At 60.7% G+C, this 14,388-nt stretch overlaps 2 protein-coding genes across 2 annotated transcripts; one reads left to right on the top strand and one right to left on the bottom strand.

Annotated features, from left to right (window-relative positions):
- Positions 1 to 963: 963 nt before the first annotated feature.
- LOC309831011 (histone H3.3A-like) lies at positions 964 to 2,866 on the bottom strand (the record flags this gene model as incomplete). The annotated part of the gene is made up of 3 exons (XM_082667942.1): positions 964 to 1,725; positions 2,660 to 2,737; positions 2,855 to 2,866. The coding sequence occupies 3 exons, from the start codon at positions 2,864 to 2,866 to the stop codon at positions 1,312 to 1,314; spliced, it is 504 nt and encodes a 167-aa protein (XP_082524068.1). The 3' UTR covers positions 964 to 1,311.
- Positions 2,867 to 3,141: 275 nt separating this feature from the next.
- MMP11 (matrix metallopeptidase 11) lies at positions 3,142 to 13,368 on the top strand (the record flags this gene model as incomplete). Its single annotated transcript, XM_082667214.1, has 8 exons — positions 3,142 to 3,252; positions 8,579 to 8,808; positions 9,712 to 9,855; positions 9,936 to 10,069; positions 10,212 to 10,453; positions 10,571 to 10,787; positions 11,466 to 11,723; positions 12,593 to 13,368. 8 exons carry the CDS (start codon positions 3,142 to 3,144, stop codon positions 12,724 to 12,726), a joined length of 1,470 nt encoding a protein of 489 aa, XP_082523340.1. The 3' UTR covers positions 12,727 to 13,368.
- Between the last annotated feature and the right edge of the window lie 1,020 nt (positions 13,369 to 14,388).

The following is a 14,388-nucleotide window of genomic DNA, read 5'->3' as shown; positions in this document are numbered from 1 at the left end:
CCCACGGATGCAGCGCCAGACCCCTACAGCGTTTATGCAGCGTGTCCCTCCCAAAGGCCGTAACCTAGAGGTGTTTGTGCGGGTTTGAATCCTGTGGCCTCGAATTTTACCACCTTGGTTCCAGGCCCAGGGCAGGGCAATGCCGAATTTAAGACGCTTCCCAGCCCTTCGGGAACTGGAGGTTTTCATAGTCTTTTATTGCTACCCTTAGCGGGGAGAGGTCCTGACCTCTTTACCACCCCATCATCACTGTCCCCTATGCCCGAGGGAGTCCTCCCAGCACCAGGACTGTGGGGAGGATGAAATCGCCCACAGCAAAATCGTGGGGGAGGGGTCCCAGGTGGGGAGAGGAGTCCCCTCTGTGAGGAAGGGGCAAAAGGGACGCAGGGGACATGGGCAGTGCCTGGCAGGCTCAGCATGTCTCTACTGTGTCCCAACCACACAGTCCTGTCAGCCAGCCTGGGAAGCAGGGCCCTCCCCTGACCCTCATCTGAGCCTGGGCCAAAATTTTCTCCTCTCTGCAGTAGGGGTGACCATTGGCCTCGAGGTGAGGGAAGCATGTGAAGGGTGGCTGCTCTCTCCTCATAGACATGCCAGGCCTGGTCCAGCCTCCACCGCTTTGCTCATGCAGCCACTGACCACTTGTTCCTATTGCCAAACTGGCCCTCCTAGGCTGATCAGGGTCCTCCTCCTGCAGGAAGCCCTCTGTGACCAGCCCAGCTTGCTGTAACCATGGCTCTCCACTGCGGCCTACAACGTGGGAGGTTGTTACTTGAGCTCCCATGACAGGTGGACTGTGGTTCCGCAAAGCAAGGCCATGCTCCCCTGGAGGCACTCAAGACCACTTAAGGTAGTTACACAAATATATATATATATATATTTTTTTTTACACAAATATTTTTACTGTCTATATTTTCATGTGTATCGGAAAAAAACATACAATTAGCTCATCAAATCTATGAGTTTTTTCAAGTCATAACCAGTTTTATTGCAAAAGGACCCTGTACACATTTATCAATTCTAGTACCTTAATAGCTACCCAACAAGTCATTAACATACAGAAACATGCATCATGAGAAGCAAGAAATATCACCCATCCCTTCTACATACTAGCAACTTGTCACTCCTGAGCAACAGTGCTCACATCACTGAGATCTGTGAACAGTCACTTTTTGCATTCATCCTGAGTGAAAGACGGAATGAGTTAAGTACAAATGCAACATATTATAAACAATTTTTACAAAAAAAGTCACAAATTAAACAAAGTATTTTACAGAATTTACTACAAAACACCATAAAAACTGCCTTCACTTAAGCTCTCTCTCCCCGTATCCGGCGAGCCAACTGGATGTCTTTGGGCATGATGGTGACTCTCTTAGCGTGGATGGCACACAAATTATTATCTTCAAATAAACCCACCAGGTACACTTCACTAGCCTCCTGAAGCGCACCAATGGCGACACTCAGGAACCTCAAGTTGGTTTTGAAATCCTGGGCGATCTCCCTCACCAACCTCTGGAAAGGCAGCTTCCGGATCAGAAGCTCGGTGGATTTCTGGTAACAACGGATTTCTCGAAGCGCAAGAGTCCCGGGCCTGTAGCGATGAGGTTTTTTCACCCCGCCGGTAGAGGGGGCGCTTTTCCTGGCCGCTTTAGTGGCCAGCTGTTTGCGGGGCGCTTTGCCACCCGTGGACTTACGAGCAGTCTGCTTGGTTCGGGCCAATTTCTTTCACCCAATGCCTAAGTTCGCCGCTTCTCCGACAGCCGCACCGCTCCTGCTGCCCAATGAAGAGCCGCAGTCTCCGAACTAATGGAAGAAGCTCCTCCGACTAACGACCAAACCGCTCTGCGTTAAATCTATGACTTCTTGACCAATGTGGCTAAAATGAGGCTGAAGTAGGCATTTCAATTTTTAAAAGTAGATCACTTTAAAGAAAAAGATGGCAAACAGCCCAGGTAGTAAAAATCACTGCTGTCTTTCCTCTCCTTGCCCTCTAGGGGTCTCTGTAGAGCCTCTCTGGAGAAGCTGTGAAGGCTCCCCGGACTGGAACCCGGAGGGAGGACTGAGTCAGCCAGTGTCCCTCTCCTCCCCCTCCCCACACCGCCTCCTAGGCCCAGGACGGGTGCCCACAGCCTCACACTGAGGCAGCTCAGCACCCCGCCCGCCAGGACGGGAGCCACCGCCTGTGTCCTGGCTCCCCAGCATTGCCCATGATGGAGCGGATTGCCTGGCAAGCTGGTGAGGTCCCTGGTCATCACAGAGAGTATATGAGCCTGGAGGATCCCTTCCAGAGTGTGGTCATCACCCCCTCCTCTGATTCTCACCTACTTATCCTCGGTCTCAGGAAGCTGGGCCGGAGGGGGCCAGAGGAGCCTGTTAGTCCCTGACCAAGGGGCAGCCTGGGCCCCCAGTGCCCCACTCAGACACTGCCCCCCATGGCTTTCTGACCGTACCCTCCCTCCAGCTGACCAGCTAGAGGGCCTTCTGACCCCTCTGCCTGCCTGCTGGTTTGGAAAAGCCTGATCTCGTCCCTCCCTCTTAGGGCTTCAGTTTCCCCATCTATAATTGTCTATGGTTCTGCGCCAAGCTGGGGTCCTGGCCAGCCGCCTCCATATGCCTCAGTTTCCTCTGGGGCACACTTTAATATCCCTTTCCTCACAGGGGCTATAGTGCCATCTTCCAGATGGATCAGCTGAGGCTCTGAGGAGTGGCAGAACTTGCCCGTGGGTACCGCCACCTGTCACAGGCTAACAGGAGGTCAGAGGTCAGGCCCCCAGGGAGACCAGCTAGGGATGCGCCTTCCAAAGGTGGCCTGGTCAGGAGGGGGAGGAGTGAAACGCGGCGCCTCTCAGACTCTCCACCGCATCGGGGAAACTGAGGCCCGGAGCAGCACCGGCTGGCCAGGGTCCCCCAGCACCAGGCCCCTGAGCCCGCAGGGCCGGCCCGCCCGGGAAGGACTGGGTCCGCGGGCCGGCCCCCGCCTGGCCAGCCCTCCCCGCCCACCTCCCCCACCCTGGCCGCCAGCACGGGGCGAGTGCAGAACAAAAGACGCGGGGGCGGGGCCGGGCGGGCGGGGGCGGGGCGGAGGCTATAAGGGGCGGCGGCCGGCGCGGCCCAGCAGGCCCAGCAGCCCCGGGGCGGATGGCTTGGGCCGCCCGGCTCCGCGGCGCGGCCCCGCGCGCCCTCCTGCTCCCGCTGCTGCTGCTGCTGCTCCCGCCGCCGCCGCTGCTGGCCCGGGCCCCGCGGTCGCCGGTGAGTGCCCGCCGCCGGCTGGCCACACCCCACCGAGGGGCGCCGGGCACGCGGGCTGGGCCCGGTGGCCGAGCTGGACCCACGGGGATGCCCGGGGTGGCCCGGCGCGGCCCGTTACCCGAAAAGTTGTCTGGGTCCCTGGGGGCGTGATAGATAGTGAGTTTCCCGTCCCTGGAAGTGTGCAAGTGGAGCCTGCGCCGGGATCGCTCAGGCTGGTGAGCGGGACTCCGCACCCCCCTCCCAGCTCTGGGACCTGCTCCTCGGCGGCCCGGCCGAGATACTGGGGTGTGTGTTGGGGGAGGTACAGCGGGAGTGGCTACAGGGCCCCCTATTCACTGCAGGGACAAAGCCCAGCAGGTCTCAGACTGGCGTCAGCCTCCAGATGTGTGGCCTCCGTGAGCACACCTCCAGGCTGGAGGGTTAAGGAAGCGCTGGGGAGGGCAGCCTTTGCCGGGGAAATGGGGTCTGAGCCTGGAGGAGGCGCCACCGCCTGGCACCTGAGAGTGGTGATATTGGGGAGCGTGGAGCCAGGAGGCAGCATGAGTGTGAGAGCTAGTGTGTGTTATATGAGTTGGGTGAGAAAGAAGGGGCCGAGAGCAGGGAGTCGAGACCCTCAGAGAGCAGGGCGTAGGGTCAGACAGGGAAGGGAGAGGAAGGTGTGATCTGGAGAGGAAGGAGGGCCCGGCATGTGTGACAGCCTGTGTGTGCCTGGGAAAACTGCACCCTCCCCTCCGGCTGGCGCTTGGGGGGACCAGTCCCAGGGGCGGCCAGGTGGGCCTGGTGTCACAGCCTGGGCAACTGCAGGCCCAGAGCCCGCTGGGTACCCAGCCCACTCAGATGCCCAGCTGAGCATCCAGCCAGCCCAGGCAGGGATGGGAGCATTAGGGAGGTGGCAGGTAGAGTCCAGTGAGGAGGGAGGTCTGGCCAGTCTGGGCCCCTCTGTCCAGCCACGCCAGCTCTGCCCTCCCCTGCCCTGGCTATAGGAGCAGGAGAGGACAGAAGGGGTGGTGGGCACCCCAGTCCAGGGACCCTGCCTCTTTCCCAGCCCCTCCTGGTCCCCTAGACCTTGGGGCAGAGTCAGAAATCACCCTGGGTAGCTGTTGAATCCATGGGGTTCGGGTATAGGAGAGACCTGGGTTTGAACCACGTGACCCTAGGTGAGCCCTCTGGAGCCTCAGCACCCCCGACCCCAGTCTTGTCTGGGTGGGTGGGAGGCAAGAGTGCCCGCTGCTGGGCTGAAGAGTATATGAGGTGAGGCCAGGAGAGGGCTCAGCCAGGCACACTGGAGACGTCACCTGCAGCTGCTACTTTGCCGCTCGTGTGGTGTCAGTTGGGTCTGGGTCTGAGCTGGGCCGTTGTCTGTCACGCTGCAGATATGCAGGGAGCATTTGGGGTCGCCTCCGATGTGTTTATCCCCGGACTGCTGTTGGCAGGGCCAGAAAAGCTCTGTAAATATTTATCCATCCCAGTTCACAGCCTTCAGGGTTGATGAAAGCCCTGCCGCCCAGTGGGGTGGACGCTGCCTTCCCTTCTGGAGCCAGCGGGGGAGGTGGGGGGAGATGGACCTGCCTCCCCACTAGCGGTGTGACTTGGGCAGGTTGCTTGATCTCTCTGAGCCTCAGAGGGGCGTAGAATGGCGTGGTGATGCTCCCTGCCTTCCTCACAGTCTAACCAAATGCCCTCCCCTCAGGGTCACCTCCTGCCCACAGTAGAGAGAGTAGCTATGAGTAACTGTCCCGCTGGACCAACAGCAAACAGACCCAGCACTTTCCAGTCTGGGGTCTTCCCTCACTTCCCCTCTGCTAGGTACCTCCCATTTTCCTAATTGGAGGTTGACCCAGGGGCTGACCCCAAGCCTCTAGCTCAGCCAGGAGGCTGAGTTCCCCAAGAAATTCCTCGAGTATGTTTGAGGCTGTGGTTTGGTGCCCGCCAGAGAAGGGTGGGGTGAAGGAGCTGGGCACCCTCCCCAGGGCAGGCTGAGGGAGGCAGCTGGCCGAGGAGGAGGCAGACCTTCTCCAAAGAGGCGCATTTCTCAGGAATGTGGATTTTGGAGACAGGCCAGAGCTGGGGGGATGGGGGGCTATGGGTGGGGAGGCATGAACCCCAGGTCTAGGCCCAGCTCTTGGCTGACTTGCTGTGTGACCCTGAGCCAAGACCTTGACCTCTCTGGGCTCTGTTTCTTCCCCTGGGAAATGGGGTGATACCTGCTCCCCAATCCCCCAGGGCTGTAGATGAGGCCAGGCGTGGTCTATGCCCACCCCCCCGCCTCACTGCCTCCCAGCTGCCCTGGGGGGACTGGCACACCCATCTGAGGAATCAGGTTGCTGCCTGCCAGGCCTTGCGGCTAGGGAGGGCCCCTGGCCCCAGGCCGGAAAGGACTGGGGAAGAGAGTGCGGGATGTCGGCAGGGCAGGGAGCATGTGTCCTATCCCCGCAATGGGAAACTGAGGCCAAGAGCCCTTAAATGGTGGGCTCCAAGAAAAAGACCCCACTGCCCAGGGGCCTTGATCCTAGTGCCTCCTGCTCATTCGCTCTCCAGTACCAATGAACGTGATGTGGGCGGGGAGCAAGAGGCCCCTGGCTCGTGGGTGGACCCAGCACGAGTCACTTTTCCTCTCTAGGCCTGAGAGCTCCCTTCTAGCTGCAAGTCTGGAAACTTCAGGGGAGCTGTAGGGAATTGGGTGGAGCAGATTCCCAGGTGTGGGAGGGGAGGGCCCACGGGGCAAGAAGCCAGACCAGGAAGAGGCTCTTCTCTGCGCCAGATGCTGCAGCGGGCATTGCAGATGGAGGTCATTTAGCCCTTTGCCATGGCACCATTCCCATTTGACAGATAGGAGAGTCGAGGCTAAGAGAGGACAGTGACTTGCCCAGGGTCACTCCATCCAGGGTCTCCACAGCACAGAACTGGACCTTCTGAATCTCAGCCCGTGGCTCTTTCTGCTGCACTGACAGTCCCATGATCCAGGGGTCCTCATGGGGGATCCATGAGGAGTTGGTGCCTCGTGGGAGCAGGAAAGGAAGGCACACCCACCCTCCCTCTGTGGCTGGCTGCTCAGGCCTCACTGGTGGGGCAGAGGAGAGGAGCAATTTCTGCTCGCGGGCATAAACAGAGCTTTCAGGCTGGGCTCTGGGCTGTTTGGGGCTCCCAGGAACGACGCAGCCCTGGCCTTTCTGGGGAGGGTCCTCAGATCCTGGCCAGGGTTGGGGGGAAGGAATCTATTTATCCTGGAGGTCTGTGGGCTAGACCTTCCTGGGGAGGGGAAGGTGCAGGCCGTCATGGCTCGTCACATAAGTCTGGGGTCCACATCCTTGATGTGAGACCTGGCATGCGTATCCTCCCCAACTTATGCCGGGGATGGGGGTGGGGAGGTTCAGTGAACCTGCCTCCAGAGTGCCTGGGAAGTGGCAGGTACTTAATCATTTCCCCTTCCTTCTCTTCTGTCACCAAGGTGAGGCCAGCATGTGTCCCTCCTCCAGGGGTAGGGTGACCCCAGCCTGAAGAGCAGAGCAGAGTAGCAAGTAGCGGGTGGGCTGTGAGTGCAGACAGCCCGCCACCTGCCAGCTGTGTCCCCCACAAGTTGTTTAACTTCTCTGGGCTCCGGGTCCTCACCTGAGAAATGGGGATGATGACTGCAGAGATGGTGGGAGGTCCCATCAGGGGCTGAGAGCGTGTCCGTGGAGCAGTTGGCAGCGTCCTAGCCTAGATACGGGTGAGCTGCGACAGCCATCAGTACGTAGCACTGGCACACTCGGTATGGCTGGGCTCTGTCAGGTGATCAGCCATTCAAGAAGCAACTCTGGGGCTCCCCTGGTGGCGCAGTGGTTGAGAGTCCGCCTGCAGATGCAGGGCACACGGGTTCGTGCCCCGGTCCGGGAAGATCCCACATGCCGCAGAGCGGCTGGGCCCGTGAGCCATGGCCGCTGAGCCTGCGCGTCCAGAGCACACGGAAGAGGCCACAACAGTGAGAGGCCCGCATACCACACACACAAAAAAAAAACAACAAACAACAACAACAAAAAAAGAAGCAACTCTGAAATGGGGAAAACTGGCCCAGGGCCTCACACCCCAGAAGCTTCAGGTGTCTAGAGGACCCCTACATCATGGGGAGTCCTTGGGGGTTGAGTGGCTCCAGGCTGTTGAGTTCTTGGTGGCTCTGGAATCGGGAGCTGGGGGGGTTAGGATGCTCACCAGAGCTCTGGGGCACCCAGGGCCTGGGAGAGCCGCCAGAGGCTGAGGCCGAGGGTGGGGCCTGGGTGGCCCAGCTCCCGCCCCAAATATGGCTGTGGGGAGGCCACAGCGGCCCTGACCAGACAGGCCCAGACTAGACAGGCGCTGAGTCTCTCAGCAGACGGCACTGCTCTGCCTCTCCCCCAGCTTTACTGTGTCCCAAGCCGGGCCTTTGCCCCCTGCCTGGGATGCTAGAGTCCTCACCTGGCCCGGCCATGCCCTTGCTGGGTGACCCCGCTGGGTCTCTCTACCTCTCTGAGCTTCTGTTTTTTCCATGCATGAGAACTGCGACCTCCATCCTGGGACTCTTGGAGGGTGGGAGCTCCAGGTCAGAATCACTGTTTGTGGTCCATGGGCTCTGGCACGGTGGGGCTGGGTGTCTGGTAACTGTCTGCCCCACATACCCCCGGGGAGGGGGCAAACAGAGCACATCTAGCCCCACCGTGTACCCAGCCCTGGCAGGGCGTGAGCAAGACTGCCCCCAGCAATCAGACCTCAGTTCCCGGTGCCCTTCGCACTTTGTGTGCACTGCCTGGTTCATCCTCAGATGCACGCTCTGGGGAAGTATCGTCCCCATTTGTCAGGTGAGCAGATTGAGGCAGGACTGCAGCCCCTCCACGCTGGGGAGTGGCTGCAGTGGCTGTCCTGGGCAGGAGCCAGCTCACGTAACTGGAGAGGGCAGAGTGGGGGCCGGGGGCACCCAGGAAGAAAGGTAGGTGGAAAGGTATCTGCTGGGGGGGTGGAGAGCACAAGGGCCTAGCCTTTCCTTGGAAGCTTTGTGGGGTCCCTTCCTGGGTGTGTGTGAAGAGTACAGTCAGGGCTGCACCCCGACCCAGTCCTCACCAGCCCAAATGGCGGGAGTAGGTGCCTGGCAGCCCAGGCCCTCCACAAGGGGGCAGGAGGCGGTAGGAGGCCTTGGAATCAGCATCTGGATGCCAGTCAGCCTGTGCCAAAGGGCCCTGCTGCGTGACGGCCTCAGCTTGGCCATCGACACGGCCGGCTGGGGTCAAGTGAGGGTGCGCTGACCGTCCACACCTCTGACCATAGGCCACCAGGACCCAAGGCTTGAGCAGGTCCCTGCATCCTCTCTCCTGCACAGGATGCCCACCGCCGCCACCCAGTGAGAAGGGGTCCACAGCCCTGGCGTGAAGCTCCTCCCAGCAGCCCGGCATCTGCCCCGACTGCCCAGGAGGCCCCTCAGCCTGCCGCCGGCCCCAGACCTCCCCGCTGCGGCGTGCCTGACCCGCTGGATGGGCCGAGTGCCCACAACCGACAAAAGCGGTTCGTGCTGTCGGGCGGGCGCTGGGAAAAGACGGACCTCACCTACAGGTAGGGCCAGGGGCTGCAAGCAGGCTCTCGCCCTCCACCTACCGCCCTCACCCTGCTTCTTGAGACACACTTGTGCCAGATCCCCATGGTAACAGGCTGGTGTATCCACTGGCCTCTGAGCCCCCTGGGTCAACACCCCAAACCCACACTTAGATGCCCACACAGATGGTACCCCCTGTACCCATGCCCTCCCTCAGCAGAGGAGTCTCAGCACATGCCTGGTCACACCGTAGACATGTGGGGACACAGCCTTCAGTCAGCCAGGCAGCCTCTGTGGGGATGCACTAAGGGCCAGGTCCTGGGATTCTGTGGTGAATGAGGCAGACACGGCCCCTCCTCTCAGCGAGCTAGGTGTTATCCACACCGGGTTCATATCTATCGCTGCAACTTGGGATCCGAGCAGGTAGGGAGCAGCAGTGGCAGGACAGGTAATAGCTCAGGTGACCTGAGGCCCCTCAGGGTGATGCAGCGGGGCTCATCCTGGGAGAGAAGGTGTGAATACTGGTGTGGTGCCCCGAGGCATTGGAGCCGAGACTGCTGGGGGCTCCGGAAATGTCCTGGGTGGGGAGCTGGGAACCAGGAGGGGGCAGGTTTAGGGCCCAAGGTCTCCCCACAGTGAGCGGTATAGTCAGGTCTAGAAGGTGGGCCTCGGGGCTCCTGGTCCTGTGTTCTTTCCACCCAATGCAGATACTCATGGGCACCTGAGGACACAAACCCACACAAAGATGTGCCCATGTGGCAGAGGGACTGGTGTGCCACACCTGAGGCCCAGGGCACACCTGGCCTGTGTCGTGCATGCCTGCTCCCCCACTGAGTAGCATCCAGGGGCAACTCCTGGCCCAACAGCCATCAGGGGCTGATGCTGCCCCATGAGCCAGGTCCAGGCCCCTGCTCCTCCCCCAGGATCCTCCGGTTCCCATGGCAGCTGGTGCGGGAACAGGTGCGGCAGACGGTGGCAGAGGCCCTACAGGTATGGAGTGATGTGACGCCACTCACCTTTACCGAGGTGCACGAGGGCCACGCTGACATCATGATCGACTTCACCAGGTGAGCCAGTGGCCGGGGACCCCTCTAGGAATGAGCCCCACCCATCAGCAGCCACTGACTCTGCCCCCACTCCCCTGCAGGTACTGGCATGGGGACAACCTGCCATTTGATGGACCTGGGGGCATCCTGGCCCACGCCTTCTTCCCCAAGACCCACCGAGAAGGGGATGTCCACTTCGACTATGACGAGACCTGGACAATCGGGGACAACCAGGGTATGGGCTGGGGACCCACTTTCCAGATGGGGCTACTGAACATCATAGAGAATGGGGACTTGCCGAGGTCCCTGAGCTGGGCCCGCAGCTCAGTGTCTTGCTGCAGGAGCTCGGGGATTGCTGGGCTATCTCCCTTTTCCAGGCACAGACCTCCTGCAGGTGGCAGCCCATGAATTTGGCCATGTGCTCGGGCTGCAGCACACGACAGCTGCTAAGGCCCTCATGTCCCCTTTCTACACCTTCCGATACCCGCTGAGCCTCAGCCCGGATGACCGCAGGGGCATCCAGCACCTCTACGGCCGGCCTCGACTAGCCCCCACCTCTAGGCCCCCAGACCTGGGCCCCGGGGCCGGGGTGGACACCAACGAGATTGCACCACTGGAGGTGAGGCCCAGGAGGGTGGGGAGGCAGGAGGTGAGGCCCTGCTTCCAGCCCCGACCCCCACTGCTGGCCTCTGTGGCTCCAGTGCAGGCTCTTTTTGACCCTTCTCTCCTACCCCAGCCAGATGCCCCACCAGATGCCTGCCAGGTCTCCTTTGATGCGGTCGCCACCATCCGCGGCGAACTCTTCTTCTTCAAGGCAGGCTTTGTATGGCGGCTGCGCGGGGGCCAGCTGCAGCCCGGCTACCCTGCGCTGGCCTCGCGCCACTGGCAGGGGCTGCCCACCTCCGTGGATGCAGCCTTCGAGGATGCCCAGGGCCACATCTGGTTCTTCCAAGGTGAGTGGGGGCTGGAGGTCACACTTCAGGAATATCATGGTCAAGGGTAGGGACAGACGGCAGACATGATGAACAGATGGAGTGTGCCTCGAACTCAAGGAAGAGTATGGCTCACTCCTCTGGGCACAGCTGGGAGGCTTCCTAGAGGAAGCGGCTCTCGAGGTTGGAGTAGAATTGAAGGTATCACACCCCATGGAGCATGTGTGATCATTACCCCTGGTCTAGAGATGAGGCTCCGGGGCTCAGAGGTGGTGAAGTGACCTGCATGAGGGCACAGCTTGGAAAAGGCAGAGAGGGATGTGATCTGGGTCTGGCAGAGACGAGAGCCTGGAGCATTGCGGGCAGCAGGGACTTCACAAAGGCCCAGCTAGGGCCTGCTGTGGCAGGGCTGGGCCCAGGGATGGGCAGCAGGTGCCTGTCCAGGGCAGCCAAGTGCAGGGAAGGAGCAGGAGCCCAGGCGGCCTCTAGTAAACTTCCCCACGTGTACCTCCCAGTGCCTGCATTGCCCAATGTCCTACTTGGGGGTGGGGGGTGCCAAGCAGGCATTGCTGGCCTTCATGTTTTATGGACAAGGAAACTGAGGCTGGGAAAGTCCGTGGCCATGGTGGTGGCTGGGCGGGTCCACAGTGGCTGGATGTGGCAGTTGGGCAGCTTGTTGCAGCCTCCACTCTCTAACAGGAGCTCAATACTGGGTATACGATGGTGAGAAGCCAGTCCTGGGCCCCGCGCCCCTCTCTGAGCTGGGCCTACTGGGGTCCCTGGTCCACGCCGCCCTGGTCTGGGGCCCCGAGAAGAACAAGATCTACTTCTTCCGAGGCGGAGACTACTGGCGCTTCCACCCCAGCACCCGCCGTGTGGACAGCCCTGTGCCCCGCCGGGCCACCGACTGGCGAGGGGTGCCCTCTGAGATCGACGCTGCCTTCCAGGATGCTGACGGTGCGCTGGGGGTGGGGTGGCTGGGGGAAGCGGGGTGGTGGCTGCATCTCCCACCGGTGGTGGCTGGGCATTAGCTCTCATTGCGGGTCCTCTGCCTGGCGAACTCCTTCTCCACCCCCTCCTCGTGCCAGGGCAGTGCTAGACCCCTGTGCTGCAGATGAGGAGACTGAGGGCCAGAGAGGTACAAGGACTTGCCGAGGTCCCTTGGTTGTGCCTGTTGAAGTAATAACTGCTGCTTGCTGAGGGCCAATGAGGCTCTGGGCACAGTGCTGAGCTCTGTACATGTCTCATGCGATTTCCCGATGTAGCATCTGTTATGAACCCAGTTTCCAGAAGAGCAAACAGAGATTCAGGTGGTGAGGTACCTAACCGGGTCCACCAAGGTGGACAGAACCAGGACCTCCACCCGGGCAGTCCCTGCTTCTAGCCAAGAGCCACCTGCCTCCTGTGATCTTGAAGCACTAGATCTGGGACTCACAGTCCAGCGCTCTCTCCCGTGTCCCCCCTTTGCTTCTGTGCTCCCCCACATCGGGACCTGCCGGGAGAGCTGTCCTGTAGTGGTCTCGGGCTCCTGGGCTCCAGGTCGCCAGTGTCCCCCATCTGACTCAAGGCACAGGAGAGGTGGTGAGAGGGGCGGGATTTGCTTTCCTGAGGGGCAGGAGTTGGGCCTCCGAGGCTCTGGCCTCTGTCAGTCTGGGTGGTAGCTCAGATCAGACCCTGGGGCAGGCAGAAGGGCTTGCCCAAAGGGAGGTTTTGGAAGGGACACCCTGGGGTCTACAGGTTTCAAGGAACTCAGCAGTGGCCAAGGTCTGCCCACTGGGACTTGCCCCTGTGTCCACCCGCCCCGCCTGACCCTCCTGTCTCCTCAGGCTATGCCTACTTCCTGCGCGGCCGCCTCTACTGGAAGTTTGACCCTGTGAAGGTGAAGGCCCTGGAGGGCTTCCCCCGCCTCGTGGGCCCCGACTTCTTTGGGTGTACCGAGCCTGCCAATACTTTCCGCTAACCATGGCTTGGATGTCCTCAGGGCCCCTAACCCCTGCCAGGACACTGACATCGGCTGGAGACCCTGGCCATCTTTGTGGCTGTGGGCACTGGGTGCGGCACGGAGCCGTGCCTACTCGGGGGTGGGGGGGGAGGCGGGCACTGCCATCAGGACTGCAGGAAGGGCCGCGCGGGTCGTGGCCACTGCCAGTGACTGCCTCAGACTGGGCAGGGAGGCTCCGGCATTAAGGGTGAGGGTGGCCTCAGGCCAGTTCCACCCAACCTGTGCTGGTCACAGTCAAACCCAGCTGCCTTGGGTCTCTGTCCCCATCCTTCAGAGTAGCACCTCAGCAGGGCTGGGGGAGTTGGAGCCCTCACTGTCCTGGCTGTGGGGTAACACAGGGTGCTGGCATGTGGGTCCCAGGGCACTGTGCCTTCTGTCTTTTCCTGAGAAGTCAGCTCTGGTAGGTGCTTGGAACTGGCTGCCTTCCAGTTGGTGGTTCTGGAGACCTGTTCCCCAGGATCCAGGGCACAAGGGCCAGGCAGCTGGGGAGGGGGGTGCTTCCTGCCAGAGACCCTGGGACCTGGAGGCCCCAACATACCTCAATCCTATCACGGGTCAGATCCTCTCCAGCCCTCACCCCACACCAAGCCCTCCAAAGCCATGTAAATGTGTACAGTGTGTATAAAGGCTTTTCTTTTTTTTTTTTTACTGAGGACTGTCATTAAACATGGTCATTTTCTACCTGCCTGCCTGGGGTGTCTCTGTGACTGCAAGGCCAGGATGGGGGGAGAGCTGGGCCAGGGAGGTGGGAGGACTGGCTGGGAACCTGCTCGGCCCTGGGAGCCAGGGTTGCAGCCCACCCCACCCCCAAGCCCCTGGTCCTCGGGGCCGGGTGCCCTGCTTAGGGCTCCTCCTCATCTTGCTGGATGCCTGGAGTGGCTTTATAATCTGTTCCCTGCCTCCACAATGGCCCCTCATACCCTCGTCCACCAAGTGGTGGTCACTCTTTCTGATCATGCCACGTTCCAGCCCCTATCCTGCCGCTGTCAAGACACAGAACAAAACTCATGGTTACCACCGCCAACCATTCCTAACTCTCCAGGGTCTCCTCGCCTGCCACCCAGCCCCACGCGAATGTTCTTCGGAGTGGCACCTACCACGGCTGCCATTTATCAGATGGAACCATAGGAAATTGTCAGCAGTGGGCGGTTTTTGACCTACTGCAATTGTTCAACCGGATACACGGATGCTTTGATGCTTTCCAGTGTGTCAGGCCCCGCTCCAGCTGTAAGCGCCCCAGGGCAGGGCTGTCTGGCTTCAGTGCACCCGGCTTGTGGTAAGCATAAAGCGCAGAGTTAAGGAGGGAATGGAGACGGTCCCCCCGCCCCCACCAACCCCAGCACTCAGAGGATGCACCAGCCAAACCAAACACCACCTGGGCCTTGAAATCCTGCCAACCCCATCCCCAAAGCCACAGGAACAGTGTGGGCCCGGAGCTGGGATAGCGGTCCCTGAGCCCTCCTATCCTCTCAGCTGCACTGAGTTCTTGGGCCGAGGAAACTGAGGCATATGTGCTTCTGGCCTCCTCCAGGCCTTCAGGCCTCGCCTCGTTCCTCCTCACTGGGCTGAGTTACAGTCCCAGCTGTGAGACTGGGAAGACCACCGCCTGAGTCAGGGCCG

The sequence above is a fragment of the Grampus griseus genome (assembly GCF_964374135.1).
Source record: "Grampus griseus genome assembly, chromosome: 12".
NCBI classification, from domain to species: Eukaryota; Metazoa; Chordata; class Mammalia; order Artiodactyla; family Delphinidae; genus Grampus; species Grampus griseus.
Note: the sequence above shows the minus strand (reverse complement) of the source record. Positions and strands in the feature narration are given on the sequence as shown.